Below are 15,948 nucleotides of genomic sequence, written 5' to 3'. Positions count from 1 at the left end.
GGCCTTCTCTTGAAAAAGCCCATTCTGAGGCCAAGGAAGCCCCCTCCGGGTCGAGTTGGCCAGGCAGATAGGCGAGGGACTCAGGGACGGATCCTCACATAAACCTTCCTTCTTTGTAGTCAGAGACTTAGGAATCATTTACTGGTTACACACTGATATCAGGCTTCTGATTCCAAGTTCTCTGACTTTCTCGCAATGCTAGACTGTTGCCAGGAAGGACGTGGCAGGAAGTTTTTATTTAATTAAAAAGACTGCCCTTGAGTTGAGGGGGGATCTTCACTCCTCCCTCCCCTTAATACGTAATAGTTCCTGATTGGCAATTAAAGAGTCTTTCAAAAATCTTAGCTGTTATGTTTTCCCACTGATCAAGTTGATAAAGCTCCTGGCAAGTTATTGATGCTTTCTTGGTTTTAAAAAGTCATTTAAAGGTTGAGTGGGGAGAGACAGATTCAACAGATAAGCATCTGGGACTTCCAGGTCCAGGTAAAACAAAAGAGGTCTTTCAAACTTACTCAGATGTCAGAAGAGCAGGTATAGTTATTTATATAGTTGCCAGATGTAGATAGGTAGTGGGGGAGTGAAGCCAATTAAAATTCCAAGAAGCGTCTTCGGCGATGCAGTACTCCTTAGCAGGAGGAACTGCTACTGGGTCTCCAAGTCGTAAATCTCAGAGATTCCAGGAGTTAACCGCACAGCGAGGCTGCAGGAGATTTCCTGTTACCCGTTCCACTGTTTAGGAATCGGAGGGGGGGCAGATAGCTCCCTTATTTACGACGTTCTTGGTTCCCCTTCCCGGAGCTTCGGGGGAGGCGACTACTCCACTCCGCTGCCCTAGCAGAAGTCCAGTAGTCAAATAGGTTCAATGCTGTTTATAGGTAGTTAAGCTTTATATAACTGGATGCATAACGGCAGTCTAATAATATTTTAACTGAATACTCTTTGGAGGCTAATTCCAGCATGTGTGTGTGTGTAAAGTGCCGTCAAGTCGCAGCTGACTTATGGCGACCCCCTTATGGAGTTTTCAAGGCAAGAGACTAACAGAGGTGGTTTGCCAGTGCCTTCCTCTGTATAGCAACCCTGGACTTCCTTGGTGGTCTCCCATCCAAATACTAACCAGGGCTGACCCTGCTTAGCTTCTGAGATCTGACGAGATCAGGCTAGCCTGGGCCATCCAGGTCAGGGTAATACCCATTATTTTAGTACACATTCACTCAGCACACATCTGTCCAATATTATTGCAAGTTTCATTAATCCTGCAGCGTTATTTATGACTCTTATTATCAAAGCATGCCCCTGACCTAAAGATCTTTACATGCAGAAGAATGAGAAGATGTGCAATCAAGCAGTTGCCAAAAGGAGACACTGCTATTTGTTTTGACAGCACCAACAGCTCTTCGACAATCAAGGGGAATGCAGATTCAAGCCCCCGCCCCCCGCTATCAAACCAATTTGGTGTGCTTGTGTGGTTTCAATCTAGTGCATATTTGCTTATGTAGAATCTAATTGAGAAGAGGATCTATGAGCAAGGGCACCCTTGCTGAATCCAAAAATACACCTCTCAATAAACCTCGTTTATACAAAAACATTAAATATTTTATTTTTAAATTTAAAAACTGCATATGGCAACAAGCAAAGAACTCAAGAGTATGAGGAAGTCTTGGTGCCTCTGTATTCCCTGCTTCTCTTACAGCCAAGTCTGAACACTGCAGGAATCAACTGGGTGTCTTGGACCTTAATGCGAGAAAGGATGTTGCAACTTTCACCATGAACGTATTTGAAGATGTCGATCATATACGATCAGCTGCAAAGGCCTGCTGAACTGGTTTGCACCAGGTTTTTGCAAAGCTGAGCATGCACAAAGATGCTGATGGTTCAAACTGAACAGCAGCTATTAGCATCAGTAGGGAACTACTTTGTCAAACACCAAAGTGTATGATTTTATTAAAGCCAGCATTTATTTGTGACTGATTTATATGATATATGAATGATTTAATTGTCTGTTTAAACAACTGCCTGCTGAGCAGATCAGATACTCAGCAAGGATGAGGGGTAATAGCCCAAATGATTGGGCTGTGTGAGAATGCACATGCGCAAAAAGCAAATTACGCTGTATGGCATGGTTAGAAAAGCCTATAGTGAAGCGACCTGTTAACCAATGAACAGGCTTATGAACTACTGAACTGATCACTGAAAACCGGCGGGCATTTGAGAAAGAGTAATATCCATGAATTCCTACTTTGCAAACTACAGTACAATTGAGGATTGAAAAGTACAGGCCACATATGCTTCCCTTTTTCTCCTACTACTTTCTGACTCCTGAATTGGCTCTAACAGCAACAAGAAGGGTTTCATTCTGAGAAATATTATAGACTATTGAAGAAAAAATGGCACATAGTCTTAAAATCAGTCCTAGAATATGCCATTACTTAAAAATGGTATACAAACATTAGCATCCAAATAGGATGAGAAATAGAAACTTAAATTCCTGGCTTTCCACAAACCATGCATAACTGAACTATTCAAGTGGGCTTTTCTGAACAGGTAATAAGATTGCTCTGTACAAAATAGTTCACAAACTTACTCCCAGATACACCTGCCCAATAGTGGAGATATTATGAGGACTCCACTCAATCTTCCTCCATTTTCAGAGCTAAAATGGGTTCATATGAGGAGCAGGGCTTTCTTGGTTGTGGCATTCCAAATATGGAACACCCTCCACTCTATAATTTGCCTACTACCAAGCGTGTCCAGCTTTTGGCACCAAGTGAAGACATATTTGTTTGTCCAGACTTCTAGATTATCACCTTCCCCACTTGGATATTGTGTGCCCTGTTGGATTTCAGACTCTCTCTATATATTCTTGCTCTGTATACATCTCTGTGAGTTAATATATGTGTGCTGATTTTTTATTATTCTGGTTTTCTCGAGGGGGTTGTTGTTTTTGCTACAGTATTACTATTATCATTAGTGCTTAAACATTGTTTTATTGGTTTGCATATTGATTTGATTTGTGACTTGTTTTTGTAAGATGCCTTGAAAACATTCTGATTGAAGTGTGAGGTAAAAGCTGTTATATGAGCTTAAAAAATTACTCATGGTATTCAGATGTTAGAACTGTTACTATCCTATAAATACAGGCTATGAAGGACCTAGTGAAGTTACCAAAAACATACCTCTGGTTTCTTCGTTATCTCTATGAAAAACATGCGATTCTTCATTGGATAAATAACAATTAAAACGTCTCCGAAATCTGTTGGTATTATGCCCCTGCGATAATTCCTGGTATGGTCAGACCAGACAACGTGAACTTCATCATTCCCCAAGTGACGAAGCTGCAATGGCAAATGGACTCACCATTAATCAGAATGACCAATAAAGTCTGAAGAGTGATGGTTGACAAATGAAATCACAATGCTGGCAGGAAATAAGCTCCAGCAGAGGAAAAATAATGTACACGGACTGTTTAGTTGCAGCTTACTCAAAACAGGGAAATAACATTTTCCTACATAATACTTGTGGGATGCTGGTTAGAGAAACTGCAGCACCTTATAGCGGTCTAAGCTGAGGGAGAATACTGTAGTGGACAAGGAATAGAGTTTGGGCAGAAAGCCCAGTTTGGGTGGAAAGGCAGTATAAAAATGTTTTAAATAAAATAAATAAATAAATAAATATAAGTCCTCCAAATACGCGCTTGGTGCTGAGGTCTCAGGCAACTCTTAATTGTATTTATTTTATTTTTATATCACCCTTTCCCTACTGGAGTAGGGCCCAGGGCAGCTCACATCCAACATATATCCACATAGTCCAATTTGAGTCAACATCATAATGATATAAGAAAATAATTTAAAATCTATAGTACTGTCTAAAAATTAAGCAATTTCAAACCAGAAAAATCTAGAATCCAGATGGCTCCAATAATGCCTTCCCTATCAGTAGCAGTGGTGGGAAAGCAGACAGGCATAAATAAGACGTAAACCAAAGGCAGAGCAGGGAGGCCAGCTTATGATGGAACCGTCGCTGCCCTCAACCATAGGCCTGGTGGAACATCTTGTCTTACAGGCCTGTAGAATTAAATCCCGCAGGGCCCAGGTCTCATTTGACAGTGAGTTCCACTAGGCCGGGCCCAGAGCCGAAAAAGCCTTGGCCCTGGTCCAGGACAGCCAGTTACTTCTTGGGCCGGGGACCACTAAAAAGTTGTTATTTGGTAAACGTCAAGTTCTTTGAGGGATGTACCAGAAGAGGCAGTCCCGCAGATACCTTTATCTACTGCTCAACCTAAACTAATTCATAGCCTTGTTGACATGGATCATCTGCTGGGCTTGTCTAAGTCCAAGGACCATAGGTTTTGAAAGATGGGAACAGTCAGTGGTAAGAGACAGGCCAGGGTGACTCTGTTCTGCTAGTGGATGGGTTTTCCTCTGGCAGAAGTAGCCTTTCCCTTGATGCATGCTGCTCTTCTGGGCATCTTGCATCAGGGGAAGACTTATTTTTCTGGACAAAAGCACCTCCACCAGTGGAAGAGACCCGCAGGGTGAATTTGCAGTAGCTCTTACGCTTGGTGACAACCATCATGGATTGTTTTCACCATCCTGAATTTCCTGAAAATTCAGAGCTCTGGGCTGAAAATCAAATAATTCAAGAAAAGCTTTATCTGAAAAGAAAATGGCAGTAGCCATAGCTAGCCTGACAGTAGTTTATTGCGGATCACAAAGCCAGTATGAGTCAGCACTATCTGCATGAACAGAAGCCATCAAACAGAAGGCGTTAAACGTCTACCACGATACTTGGCACTCATTCAACCACAACTGGCGTAACACACCCACTTTAGTCACTACATTTAAAAGAGCACACAAAGAAAAATTGGGAAAGGTTAGGGGATAGGAACAAAGAATATGTTTTAAGATAACATACGGAAGCTAGGAACTGGTGCTTAGAGGAAACATTAAAAGGTACAGGGTGGTTCCCAAACATCTAAATTGATGTCTTCCAAAAGAGAGAGAAAGCAGTTGGTTAAAAGGGCAACTACTAAGTCTAAGCTTATGCAGAGAAGATTGAGGGGGCACTGTCAGAAAAAACAGAGTTTCACTTACCTGTAACTGTTGTTCATCTGGTGGATCTTCTATGCAGGCACACATTGGGACTGCGCAGGCGCAGGCCAGCCAAGGATAAGATTTGTCAGCTTCTAGCAAAATCTAAAAGAGAGTGCTCCCCCTCCCCTTGCGGCATGCAATCTCCCCGCCCACGGTCACATGACCCAAGGAGGAGGGAACACTCTTCCCTCCAGTTCTCCAACCTGCCGCCATGGAACCAACCACTGGTCTAGCGGAGAGGCCTCACAGCGGGGAAGGAGGGAGGGAGGTGTCCCTGCACAGAAGATCCACCAGATGAACAACAGTTACAGGTAAGTGAAACTCTGTTTTTCATCTGCGTGGCTTCTATGCAGTCCCACATTGGGAGAGTAGCGAGCTGTAAGGCTGCTACCTGTAAGGGAGAGTAGCGAGCTCGCTTACCAGGATAGTGGGTGTGGGACAGTCACCGAAATAAAGACTGCAGTACGGCACGTCCCACGGCTGCATCTCTTGCCGAGTCCACATCCATAGCGTAGTGTTTCATAAACATAGAGGGCGTGGACCAGGTAGCAGCCTTACAGATGTCCTGGAGATCTATCTTCGAGGAGAAGGCGATGGAAGCCGCATATGCTCTGGCAGAATGCGCTTTGATCATAGGAGGGCACTCCTGGTGAGCAAACTCATATGCCATCTTGATGGTTGATGTGATCCACCTCGAGAGGGTCTGAGGAGAAGCACCACGACCTTTGCGATGCCCGCCAAAGCAAACAAAAAGGTTGTCATCTTTACGGAAGTTTTGAGATCTTTTAATGTAAAAAAGAAGGGCTCTGCGGACATCTAGGGAATGTAATGCCCTATCAGCATCGGAGGATGGGTGAGGGAAAAAAACAGGAAGGACAATGTCCTGTGTAAGGTGGAAGGCTGAAACGACCTTAGGTAAAAAGGAAATCTTAGGCTTCAATACTACTCTATCTGAGTGGAACTTAGTATAAGGAGGGGAATGTGACAGTGCTGAGATGTCGGTCACCCTCCTAGCTGAGGTAATGGCGACTAAAAAGGCCACCTTGAAGGATAGTAGGGCCAATTCACAAGTAGCTAACGGCTCAAATGGAGGTCTCATGAGCTGTGAAATGACTAAGGAGAGACTCCACTGGGGAACTGGTGGAGTGACAGGAGGGTACAAGTTATTGAGACCCTTCAAAAACTTTTTGGAAAGGGGGTGAGAAAAAACTGAGAAGGAGTCAATATCTAGGTGAAAAGCCGAAATTGCGGCTAAATAAACTTTAATTGAAGAATTAGATAAACCATCATCTTTGAGAGATAGAAGTTAATCAAATACAACAGACAGTGGGCAATTGATTGGTGAAATATTTATAACCTTAGCCCAAGCAGAAAAATGTCTCCATTTAGCGTCATAGAACCACTGTGTGGAAGACTTTAATGAATGCAGCAGAACCTTAGCTACCCTGTCAGACCACTGCCCTGGGGTAGCACCCTCCAGATCGCAAGTTGCAGATCCGGGGGGGAGTGGGAGGGATTCTTCGGAAGAAGAATGTAATTCCCTTGTGCAAGTGACATGAGCACTGTGAACCATGACCTCCTGGGCCAAAACGGAGTGACAATGATGGCATCTGTCTTGTCGTGGTTCACCTTGGCTAGGGCCTTGTGAAGTAGAGGGAATGGGGGAAAGAGGTAAAACAGAGCCCCGTTCCAAACTGCCTGAAAGGCATCTCCCAATGAGCCCGGGCTGCCTCAAATAGAATATGGGACACACTGAGTTGAGGTGTGTGGCAAAAAGGTCTACTTGCGGATAACCCCACAGGCGGAATATCTGGTGGAGACAATCGCTGCTCAGGGTGAGCTTGTGCGCTTGATTGGGAGGACGACTCAGAGCGTCTGCTAGTGTATTGCTCTTCCCCGCAATGTGAATCGCTACGAGAGTAGCGCAGTGATCTATGGCCCATTCCCAGATGTCGCTGGCTTCCTTGGATAGCGAAACGGACCCTGTGCCGCCCTGCTTGTTTATATAGAACTGGGCGGTGGAGCTGTCTGTGGCGATCTGAATGTGCTGTCCGTCCAGGTGCCCTGTGAATGAAGACAGAGCAAGACGGATGGCACGCAGCTCCAACAAATTGATGTGCAACTGGGATTCTAGGGACGACCAAGTACCCTGGGCCATAAGGTTACCACAATGAGCCCCCCATCCTGACAGGGAAGCGTCTGTGCACAGGTACTTCTGAGGAGAAGGGCGCTGAAAGGGGACACCTGAGAGGATGTTGGCATCGTGTGCCCACCATTGTAAGGAGGAAATAACGTATCCGGGGACGGAAAGGCGTTTGCATTGGGGATCAACATTGAGCCTGAACACCCGGAGGAACAAGTTTTGGAGCGGGCGCATACGGAGCCTTGCAAACTCTACCATGGCTGTGGTAGAGGCCATGAGGCCTAACAATTTCTGAATACGATGGGCCGTTTCAAACCGTTTTTTGTGAAGCTAGCCACCATTTTTTTAATGGCGCGAGCTCTCTGTACAGGGAGGAAGGCTCTGGCCTGGACAGCATCTAACTGCGCTCCAATGAAGGTTTGTAGTTGCGCAGGTACAAGCTTAGACTTAGAAAAGTTAACCAAAAGACCCAGGTTGTTGAGGACTGAGAGGATTAAGTCCACCTGTGTGACTAATTCCGATTGTGACGGACCCACCACCAACCAGTCGTCCAGGTAGGGAAATATTACGCAACCCTTCAGGGCAAGGTGAGCTACCACTATTGCAAGGCACCTTGTAAAGGTCCTGGGGGCTGTGGACAACCCGAAGGACAACACATTGTACTGGTAACATTTTCCATTGCATTCAAACCTCAGGTATTGGCGACACTCAGTATGAATTGCGATGTGGAAATAAGCGTTGCGGAGATCTAACACCACGAACCACATATGCTTATCCATGAGGGGAAGCACTTCTGGGAGTGTAAGCATACGGAACTTCCTGGTCCTAATAAAGGCGTTAAGGTCCTGGAGATCCAGGATAGGGCGCTTCCCCCCTTTTTTATCCACAAGAAAAAAGCGGGAGTAAAACCTGCGATTTCAGTCTGAAGGTGCAACCTCTGAAATGGCTCCCTTACACAGAAGAGTGGCGACCTCTTGTACTAGTAGGTCTGGGGCCGGCGAAAGAGAGCGGCCCATGGGCCTGTATGGAGCTAACATATCAAATTCTATGAAGTAACCAACATTTATTATTTTGAGAACCCAAACATCAGTGGTAATAGCAGACCATGAATGGTAGAGAGCCGACAGGCGATCAAAAAACAAGCAGACACGTCTAGTCATGCCTGCTTCGGTTTGTTGAAACGGCCGGGAGACCCTCTGGGGCCTTTACGGACCCTTGGTTTGGGTGGGAACTTCCTGTCCTGCTGTGGGCGGGGAAAGGACGGACGGAAGGAGGGCTGTTGGAAGGAACCCTGGAAACGATATGGGCGGGAAGATTGGTTGGCTTGACGGCCGAAATAACACCGCTTAAAGTCGGGAGCTTGGGGAGCAATCCCTAAGGATTTGGCATTTGTTTTGTTCTTTTTCAAGCGATCCAGGAAAGTATCAGTTTGGTCGCTGAACAAGGACGTCCTTTCAAAAGGAAGGTCCTCAATACGGGCTCAAGTGTCATAGGAGAGAGCAGATTGGCGCAGCCAGGCATGCCTACGAATGACAATGGCAGAAGCAATGGCTTTACTAGAGGAATCTGCCACATGGCGTGCCACTGTAAGCTGTTGCCTTGCGAGGGACATGCCTTCAGACTGAATGGCTACTGCCGAGTGACGTTGATCGTCGGGAAGGATGGAGATTTGAGGGGATATACGATCCCAGAGGGAGTATTGATACCTGGCCATGATGGCAAGGAAATTGGAAATGCGGAGGCCCACCGCAGAGGAAGTGTAAATTTTTCTGGCAAGGGTATCTAGTTTACGGCCTTCCTTATCCTGTGGGGAGGAGTTTGCTCCAGACCTATATTTACCAGGTAAAGCCTCCACTATTACGGAATTAGGAGGGGGATGCTGGTAAAGAAATTCTCCACCTTCCCTGCGAATCTTGTAGAGATTCTCTACTCGTTTGGTGGAAGAGGGGACCGAAGCAGGCTTAGCCCAGTTGTTACGGATCACCTCAAGAATGCTCTTTATCATAGGAAGGGCCACAGGGCCTACGTCAGGGTTATGGAGGATATCCATAATATCATCTATAGGGCCGGCGTCCTCCGGCTTAAACTCAATTTTGAGAGCTTTCGCCATGCGAATAAGCTGCTCTGCATATAAACTGAATCTCCCGCAGGAGAGAGTGGCTTAGACTCCCCAACAGTGTCCTCGGGTGAGGGAGCTGAAGTGCGGGATTCCTCATCCTCATCAGGGGAGAAGGAGGCGTCATACTCGGATGGATCAGTGTCCCTTGACATAGAAGGAGACCTGGATAAGGGAGGCTTGCGAAGCGACTCTTGCCTTGGACGAACAGAATCCTTGGAATGGTCCTCACGACGGCGAGACAGCGTGTGTCGACGCCGACGAGAGCCTCCAGAAGGCGAACGTGACCGAGAGCGTTGGTAAAGACGACGACGGTCGACTGAAGAGCCCGAGTAGACGGAAGGAGTATGATATCGGTGTCGAGAAACCTCTCGATGCTGACGAGAGGGAGACCAGCTCCTAGAGGAGTAGAGGCGCCTCTGACTGATCGGACTGCGTGAATGAAGTGAACGGCTATGTCCTGTGTTTGGCTGTTTGGATGAAGAAGGGTGAGGTTGAACAACTGGACCATGTGGGTAAAGTGAACAGCAATGTTCGGAGGCTGACTGTTTAAATGATGGGTGGTGTTGAACGGCCGGAGTACGTGAGTGGGATGAACGGCTGTGACCTGAAGAAGACTGTCTGGATGAGGACCGGTGAGATCGGGAGCGGCGAGAAATGGATCGGCGCCGACAACTGTATCGGCTCCGACGGCCCCAATGATAGGATCGGCTCTGACGGGACAAACGGCTCCGACGGGAGGAACGGCTCCGACGACGGGATCGCCTCCGACGAGAAGATGACCGGTGTTCGCAGGAAGCGGATCGACTCCGACGGTCGGCTCGACGTCGAGAAGAAGATCGGCTCTGACGGGTAGATCGGTGACGGCGAGAGATCGACCGACGCTGACTGGATTCGGACGAAGCTGGGGATCGAGAATGGCGTCGAGAAATTGATCGACGCCGAGGCTGTTGGCCAGGCTCAAGATGGGACGAACCCTTCGGGGACTCTGCTTGGTTCCTTTCAACCGAGCGCTGGTAGTCCTGTTGAACACTCACAGGATGGGGTGGTTGATCGGCACCGACCTGGAGCTCTGCAGGTTCTGCCTGAGGCCCTTTATCATCAGGCCGTGGGGACTTTGCAAGCACCAGAGGCACATCTTTGTAGAGGTGAAGGAGGTGCTGCTTGAACTCAGCCGAGTCTTCCTGGGCCCTGCTCGGACACAGAACCGAGGGGGTAGCCAGGGAACGAGGAGGCGAGTCCTCGATGGTAATGGGCTGCTGTGCAGCTTCGTCGGAAGCTCGCGGCTCAGACAGATGAGGCGAGCGAGGCGACTTGGGTTGGGATTGGAGTTGAGGGGATGCCGAGGGCGACCGGCGTCGAAGGGACTTCGGTGACCTCGAAGGTGATCGACGCTGAGGCGATTTTGAGCGGGACGCATGGTGCGACGAGCCGCGGCCATCTTGCGAAACTGGAGCAAACTTTGCTGGCCTAATAACGACGAAGGAAGGCTTCTTAGAAGGGCCAACTTTTTGGACTTTTTTGTAGCGGGTCCCACTTCGGATTGGGACTTACCGGTCGAAGTAGAACCGTTCAGCAGAACGACCTCGTGGGCGAAGCAACTCTTTGTAGAGATGAGAAAGTAACCGAGTCGACCGAACCTTCAAGGCCTTGCTGGTGAGCTTGGAACAACTTTTACAAGCTGCAGGAATGTGGCCTTCCCCCAGACAAAGGAGGCATTCAGTGTGGGTATCATTCTTCGCCATCTTAGTACCACACACAGTGCATTTCTTGAAAAGTGGAGCTTTTTTGGGCTCCATGGCTAGAGAGAGGTGCTGACACGTTCTCTCTCTGAGGCGGCAGAAAGAGAACTGGAGGGAAGAGTGCTCCCTCCTCCTTGGGTCATGTGACCGTGGGCGGGGAGATTGCATGCCCCAAGGGGAGGGGGAGCACTCTCTTTTAGATTTTGCTAGAAGCTGACAAATCTTATCCTTGGCTGGCCTGCGCCTGCGCAGTCCCAATGTGGGAATGCACAGAAGCCACGCAGATGAAGATGAACTTTACAAAACATAAAAGCAGGAAAAAGGAAAAAGTGGCTCCAGGAAATTGATCAAGCTTTAACTGTGGCAGATTTTAAATGAAATTCATGAGAAAATTGTTAATGAGGGCTTGGAAAATCCGGTCATCACTAGAAATATCGTAGATAATTCTTTAATTCTAAGCATACCACAAAACTATTTTAATACATAATATTGTGGCTTTGATTCTTAAAAAAACCATTCCCATTATTAACAGAATACCTGGAGTTACCACTGTATAAAACAAAAGCAATAGATATGTAAATTGCAGTAATTTGCCAGTAATTGCCCTTTGCCATTTGACAATTTTTAGAGGATGTTCATAGGGTGATATTAGAAAAATCCACAGTTCAGAAGTTAAGAGCACAAATTATATCTACTTACATATTTAACCCCAAATGTAAACAACCATAGGTTTTTAACGCATCAGGGACAGATTAAAGAATGTGTTCGCGTGACAAAGGTCAACACAGAGTCTAATTTGAATTTTATTATTATCCATCACGTCCCAACTTAATTTCCTCAACTGCAATCTGTGCATCAGAAGCTATTTGTCAGTTACTGGACAATTTATTATTTTTCAAGCTGTACAAAAACAATTGCATGTTCCAGGCCTGGTTGTGTGTCATTCTGCATATGCCACTTGATTCAATAGCATTAAAGGCATTTGGTGTTCACTATTCTGTTCCCTGCCTGCCAGGCAGCACACCACGGCTGACAGCGGTCACGGGATACACACCTAATAGCCTGACCTCCTTTTCCTATTAATTGCATTATGGAGCCAGCTGGCTCCAGAAAGGAGTTGTCTGTGTGATTGAAGAACTTCTGCTTTCGGGCAGGCCTGGCTGCGACGTTCCCTGAGTAATGACCACCCCTGACATTCCCATTGTCTGCCTGACAGAGTGCCCATCCTAAAATCGAAGTTTTATTTGTAAATTAACCAAGAAACTTCCTGCCAGAACAGCATTGCCTGGAGACTGATAATGTGTGCCTTTCATTCCCTTTCACTCTTACTGTATTCACTGCCAATTTGTTTTCTGCTGCCAGCCAGCCTGAGGCTATAAAAAGCCTTGTAAGACATGTGCAATTATAGTCCTAGAGTCAAATGAATTGAACAAATCCAATAGCGCAGCCCCTGTCTCCAGTTTGCAAACCCCTACAGCAGTTAAGATTAGCAGCTAAAAATCTAATCTAGCTAGAACGAACAAATTTCTTGAGTAAAGGAACAAGAGTTCAGTGTGTGTGTGTGTGTGGGGGGGGGGGGGACGGACAGTTTTCCAAACCAAGAAACTCTTTGCCACTAATTGTTTGCTGAAAAAGCTGAACACAATTTGGACAAGGAATGACAGTTATGGTTGTTGCTACTACTATTCATGTCCATTATGGCTGCAAGATGTCTGGACGGGGGACCCCCTCCCAACACACCACTCAGTGATAAATCCTTGTGCTCCAAAAGCAATCGCCCCATCCCTTATTATTACAAAGCATAAATCTTTCATTAACCACTACCAATGCTGTTCAAAATTTAAAAATTATGTTTCTCATGATTTTATTATGTAGTGACATACTACCACTCTGCAATAGAGTTATTAATATTAGTCATTTTAGGTAAGGTATGCGAGAGCTCAACTATTTTCATACAAAACAGAATTTAATAATTAGGTATTCCTATGACATCTGTCTGATTCTGCAGATCACAGCCTGCTGCTGAATGGTCACATTTAGAGGCAGCTTTTCGGACCAGCAGGTGGTATGACCTTCTGTCATGCTATTAAGCTGAATGCTGAACTACTTGCTTAGCTGACAAGCTTGTCATGCCTGGAAACTGGCAAAGGAAAAAAAAAGGGGCCCCTGAATTGGTTGGAGCCCTCATAACACCTGAACAGTTATAGTTAGAAGCACACATTGCTAAACAGACAGGGGTATATTTAACAAAATTTCCACTTTCAAATATTCATTATTGAAAATATAATACTTTTAAGTAGAATATTCTAAATTATTTTTTAAAATTGCAAAGCTAAACAGGTCCTGTAGGATGCCTGGGCCAAAGACTAACTGGGGTCCATATATAAGCCACTTGGAGGTCTTTTGAAGGGAAGCAAGGAGAGTTTAGGATCCTGGCCTTAGTGTGACTTTTTTTTGGAGTGTCACTGATGGACTGTAAAGGAAATTTTTGTCTTATTTTTGGGCACATTTCAGACTATATCATTTTATCTTAGCTCTAAAGCAAATCTGTGTGATCCAAGATCCTGTCCTGCCTGAGTTTTTCATGCCTGGGTGCTCCAGAACAAATATATTGAAGGGGAAACAATATTCATTACACTATTTGACTTTTCCGTTTTCAGTTACCTTTTTGGTCAGTGAATCATCAGAATCAGACTGCATGCGCGTGCACACGTGGAAAATCACTTCCACCGTCGAACTAGCATAATAAGGGGCTGTTTGTCCCGTGCTGCCGTTGCGCTGAAGGCCGCCCATAAATCCACAGTGAGTTGAAAGTTCAACCTAAAAGTAAGTTTAAAAAAAGAGGAAGAATTAAATTTCCATTCCAGCTGTGGTCCTACGCACACTTACCCAGAAGTAAATTCCACTAAAATTACTGACACTTATTTCCTTGTACATAGGTGTATATCATTCACATTTTATGATGGCTGCAATACTAAAGATGAAGAACTATTTGTTTTTAACATTAAATTTTGATTAATGCCCCTATTGTCAGGATGCTATGTGGTGATTCAGTTGAGTTGTTTCCAGGTGCTGTTGTGCTGTTCTGCTCTGCTGTTGTGTTAAAGGCCAGTCCGTGCCCTGTGTTTAGTCTGCATAGATTCCCTCTCTGTGGGAATCGCCAAGAACTCTTTCCTGCCTCTGGGAGGGGGGTTGCCTTGGTTACCAGTTATCTCCTTTTGCTCTTCCATATATGCCATGTGCCTTGCCTTAGCCCCTTACTAGTGTCCTTCTGAATATGGCTTCTGAAACCTGTCAAGGATAACCAATAAAACTGCTTTCGTAAACTTGCCGTCTGCTGGATTCTGTTTATGGGTTTACTGCAGGGCTAGAGCTTACACCTATATTCAAAAAACCACCCAGAAGTTTCTTAATATTTCATGGAGCTGTATAAAAAACAGATGCCACAACATTTGTTCTGCTCTTGCCTGCGCCTGAGACCCTGTAATTTGTGTCAATATACTTGACTGACCCTATCTAAAAGGGCACTTTGCATGGAGTTCATTTTGGAATCTTTACAGTTATACCTTCAGTTAAAAGCTCTTCAGGTCAGGGACAAGTATTGTTGCTTACGTTACTTTGCACAGCAGAATGTACATATATGTAATTTAATCAAACCTTTAAGCAACATTAAAAAAATAATTCATGGGGATCATAGCAGGATCCTTCATACATCATTCCTCTCCCAACATTTGTTCATGACTTACCAGAAACAGCACCCACCAAGAAGGTATCAGCAGTGAAAAACACTTCAATTGATTCAGACGGTGCATTATATGGGCAGAAATGATTTTCCCTCCATGTCTCACTCAACAAAGCCAGTATGGTACGGTGGTTCGAGTGTCAGACTAGGATCTGTGAGACCCAGGTTCAAATCCTCATTCTCCCATGGAAGCTTGCTGGGTGACCTTGAACCAGTAATACACTCTCAGCCTGGCCTAACTCACAGTGTTATTTTGGAGGTGAGAAGAACAATTTTGGGTCCCCATTGGGGGAAAAGGTGGATTATAAATGAAGGAAACAAAAAACAAACAGTCTATCTGACCTGGCAGGAAATTACTACCTCATCCAAGAACATGGCAATCAGTTAAACCACAAGTGTACACTCATCTTACTATTACTAAACGTTTGAATAGCAAGTTACCTCCCAACCTAGTCCAGCAACAAAATCTTCATATGCTTGGCTGCCTCTTGGATTGGACAAAATGGAGCATTTATCTTCTTGTCCTTCAGCAACGTAAAATACCGCAATCTTGTGAGTTTCCCGGCTGCAATTGGAAATAAAAAAGGAAATTAAAAAAATCGTATATCTAATCCAATATTTTGATTTATGTCAGTGTGAGAAGCTACTCAGGTAGTAGGAAGCAATACACATTTTTTAGCATTGTACTACTATACTAACCTTGAAATTCTGAAGGGGGGTGAAGCTCCATAGGAGCCAGCATGTCCCCATGCTGGCTTGGTGCCACCTTATCATGGAATAAAGTGGCATCTACGCTGGTGAGGGGGCAAACACGCTGGCACCTGGGAGCCTCGGAGCTGTGCCAGCCACCGCCGCCAGCGCAACCACGCTGGAAGCGAAATCCTGAAAGAGGCAGCAGGCGCCGGTGTGGGGGGGGTGGAGCTGATGTTCGCTTTCAAACCCCTTCTGCCCCAGGAATGCCCCATCGAGCTGTGGTGTGGCTACATCCCCCTTTTTTTAGAGGTGCAGCCTTGCTTTTTGCAATGGGGCATTGCCCCCCTTCTCCCGTTTTTCTTTTGTGGTAAATAACTTTTATTTTCCTTCAGGAATGGACTGCCCCTGATTAAGTAGTAACA

At 45.6% G+C, this 15,948-nt stretch overlaps 1 protein-coding gene across 1 annotated transcript in view; it reads right to left on the bottom strand.

Moving 5' to 3' along the window:
- The window catches only part of RALGAPA2 (Ral GTPase activating protein catalytic subunit alpha 2), a 186,195-nt gene that overhangs the window by 55,813 nt on the left and 114,434 nt on the right, over positions 1 to 15,948 (bottom strand). The window contains exons 34-36 of the mRNA XM_056862277.1: positions 15,275 to 15,398; positions 13,756 to 13,911; positions 3,174 to 3,332 (exon numbers count right to left, since the gene is read on the bottom strand). Coding sequence (XP_056718255.1) covers positions 3,174 to 3,332; positions 13,756 to 13,911; positions 15,275 to 15,398 — 439 coding nt within the window. The remainder of the gene's footprint in view (positions 1 to 3,173; positions 3,333 to 13,755; positions 13,912 to 15,274; positions 15,399 to 15,948) is intronic.

Source organism: Euleptes europaea, chromosome 17, assembly GCF_029931775.1.
Source record: "Euleptes europaea isolate rEulEur1 chromosome 17, rEulEur1.hap1, whole genome shotgun sequence".
Classification (NCBI taxonomy): domain Eukaryota; kingdom Metazoa; phylum Chordata; class Lepidosauria; order Squamata; family Sphaerodactylidae; genus Euleptes; species Euleptes europaea.
Note: the sequence above shows the minus strand (reverse complement) of the source record. Positions and strands in the feature narration are given on the sequence as shown.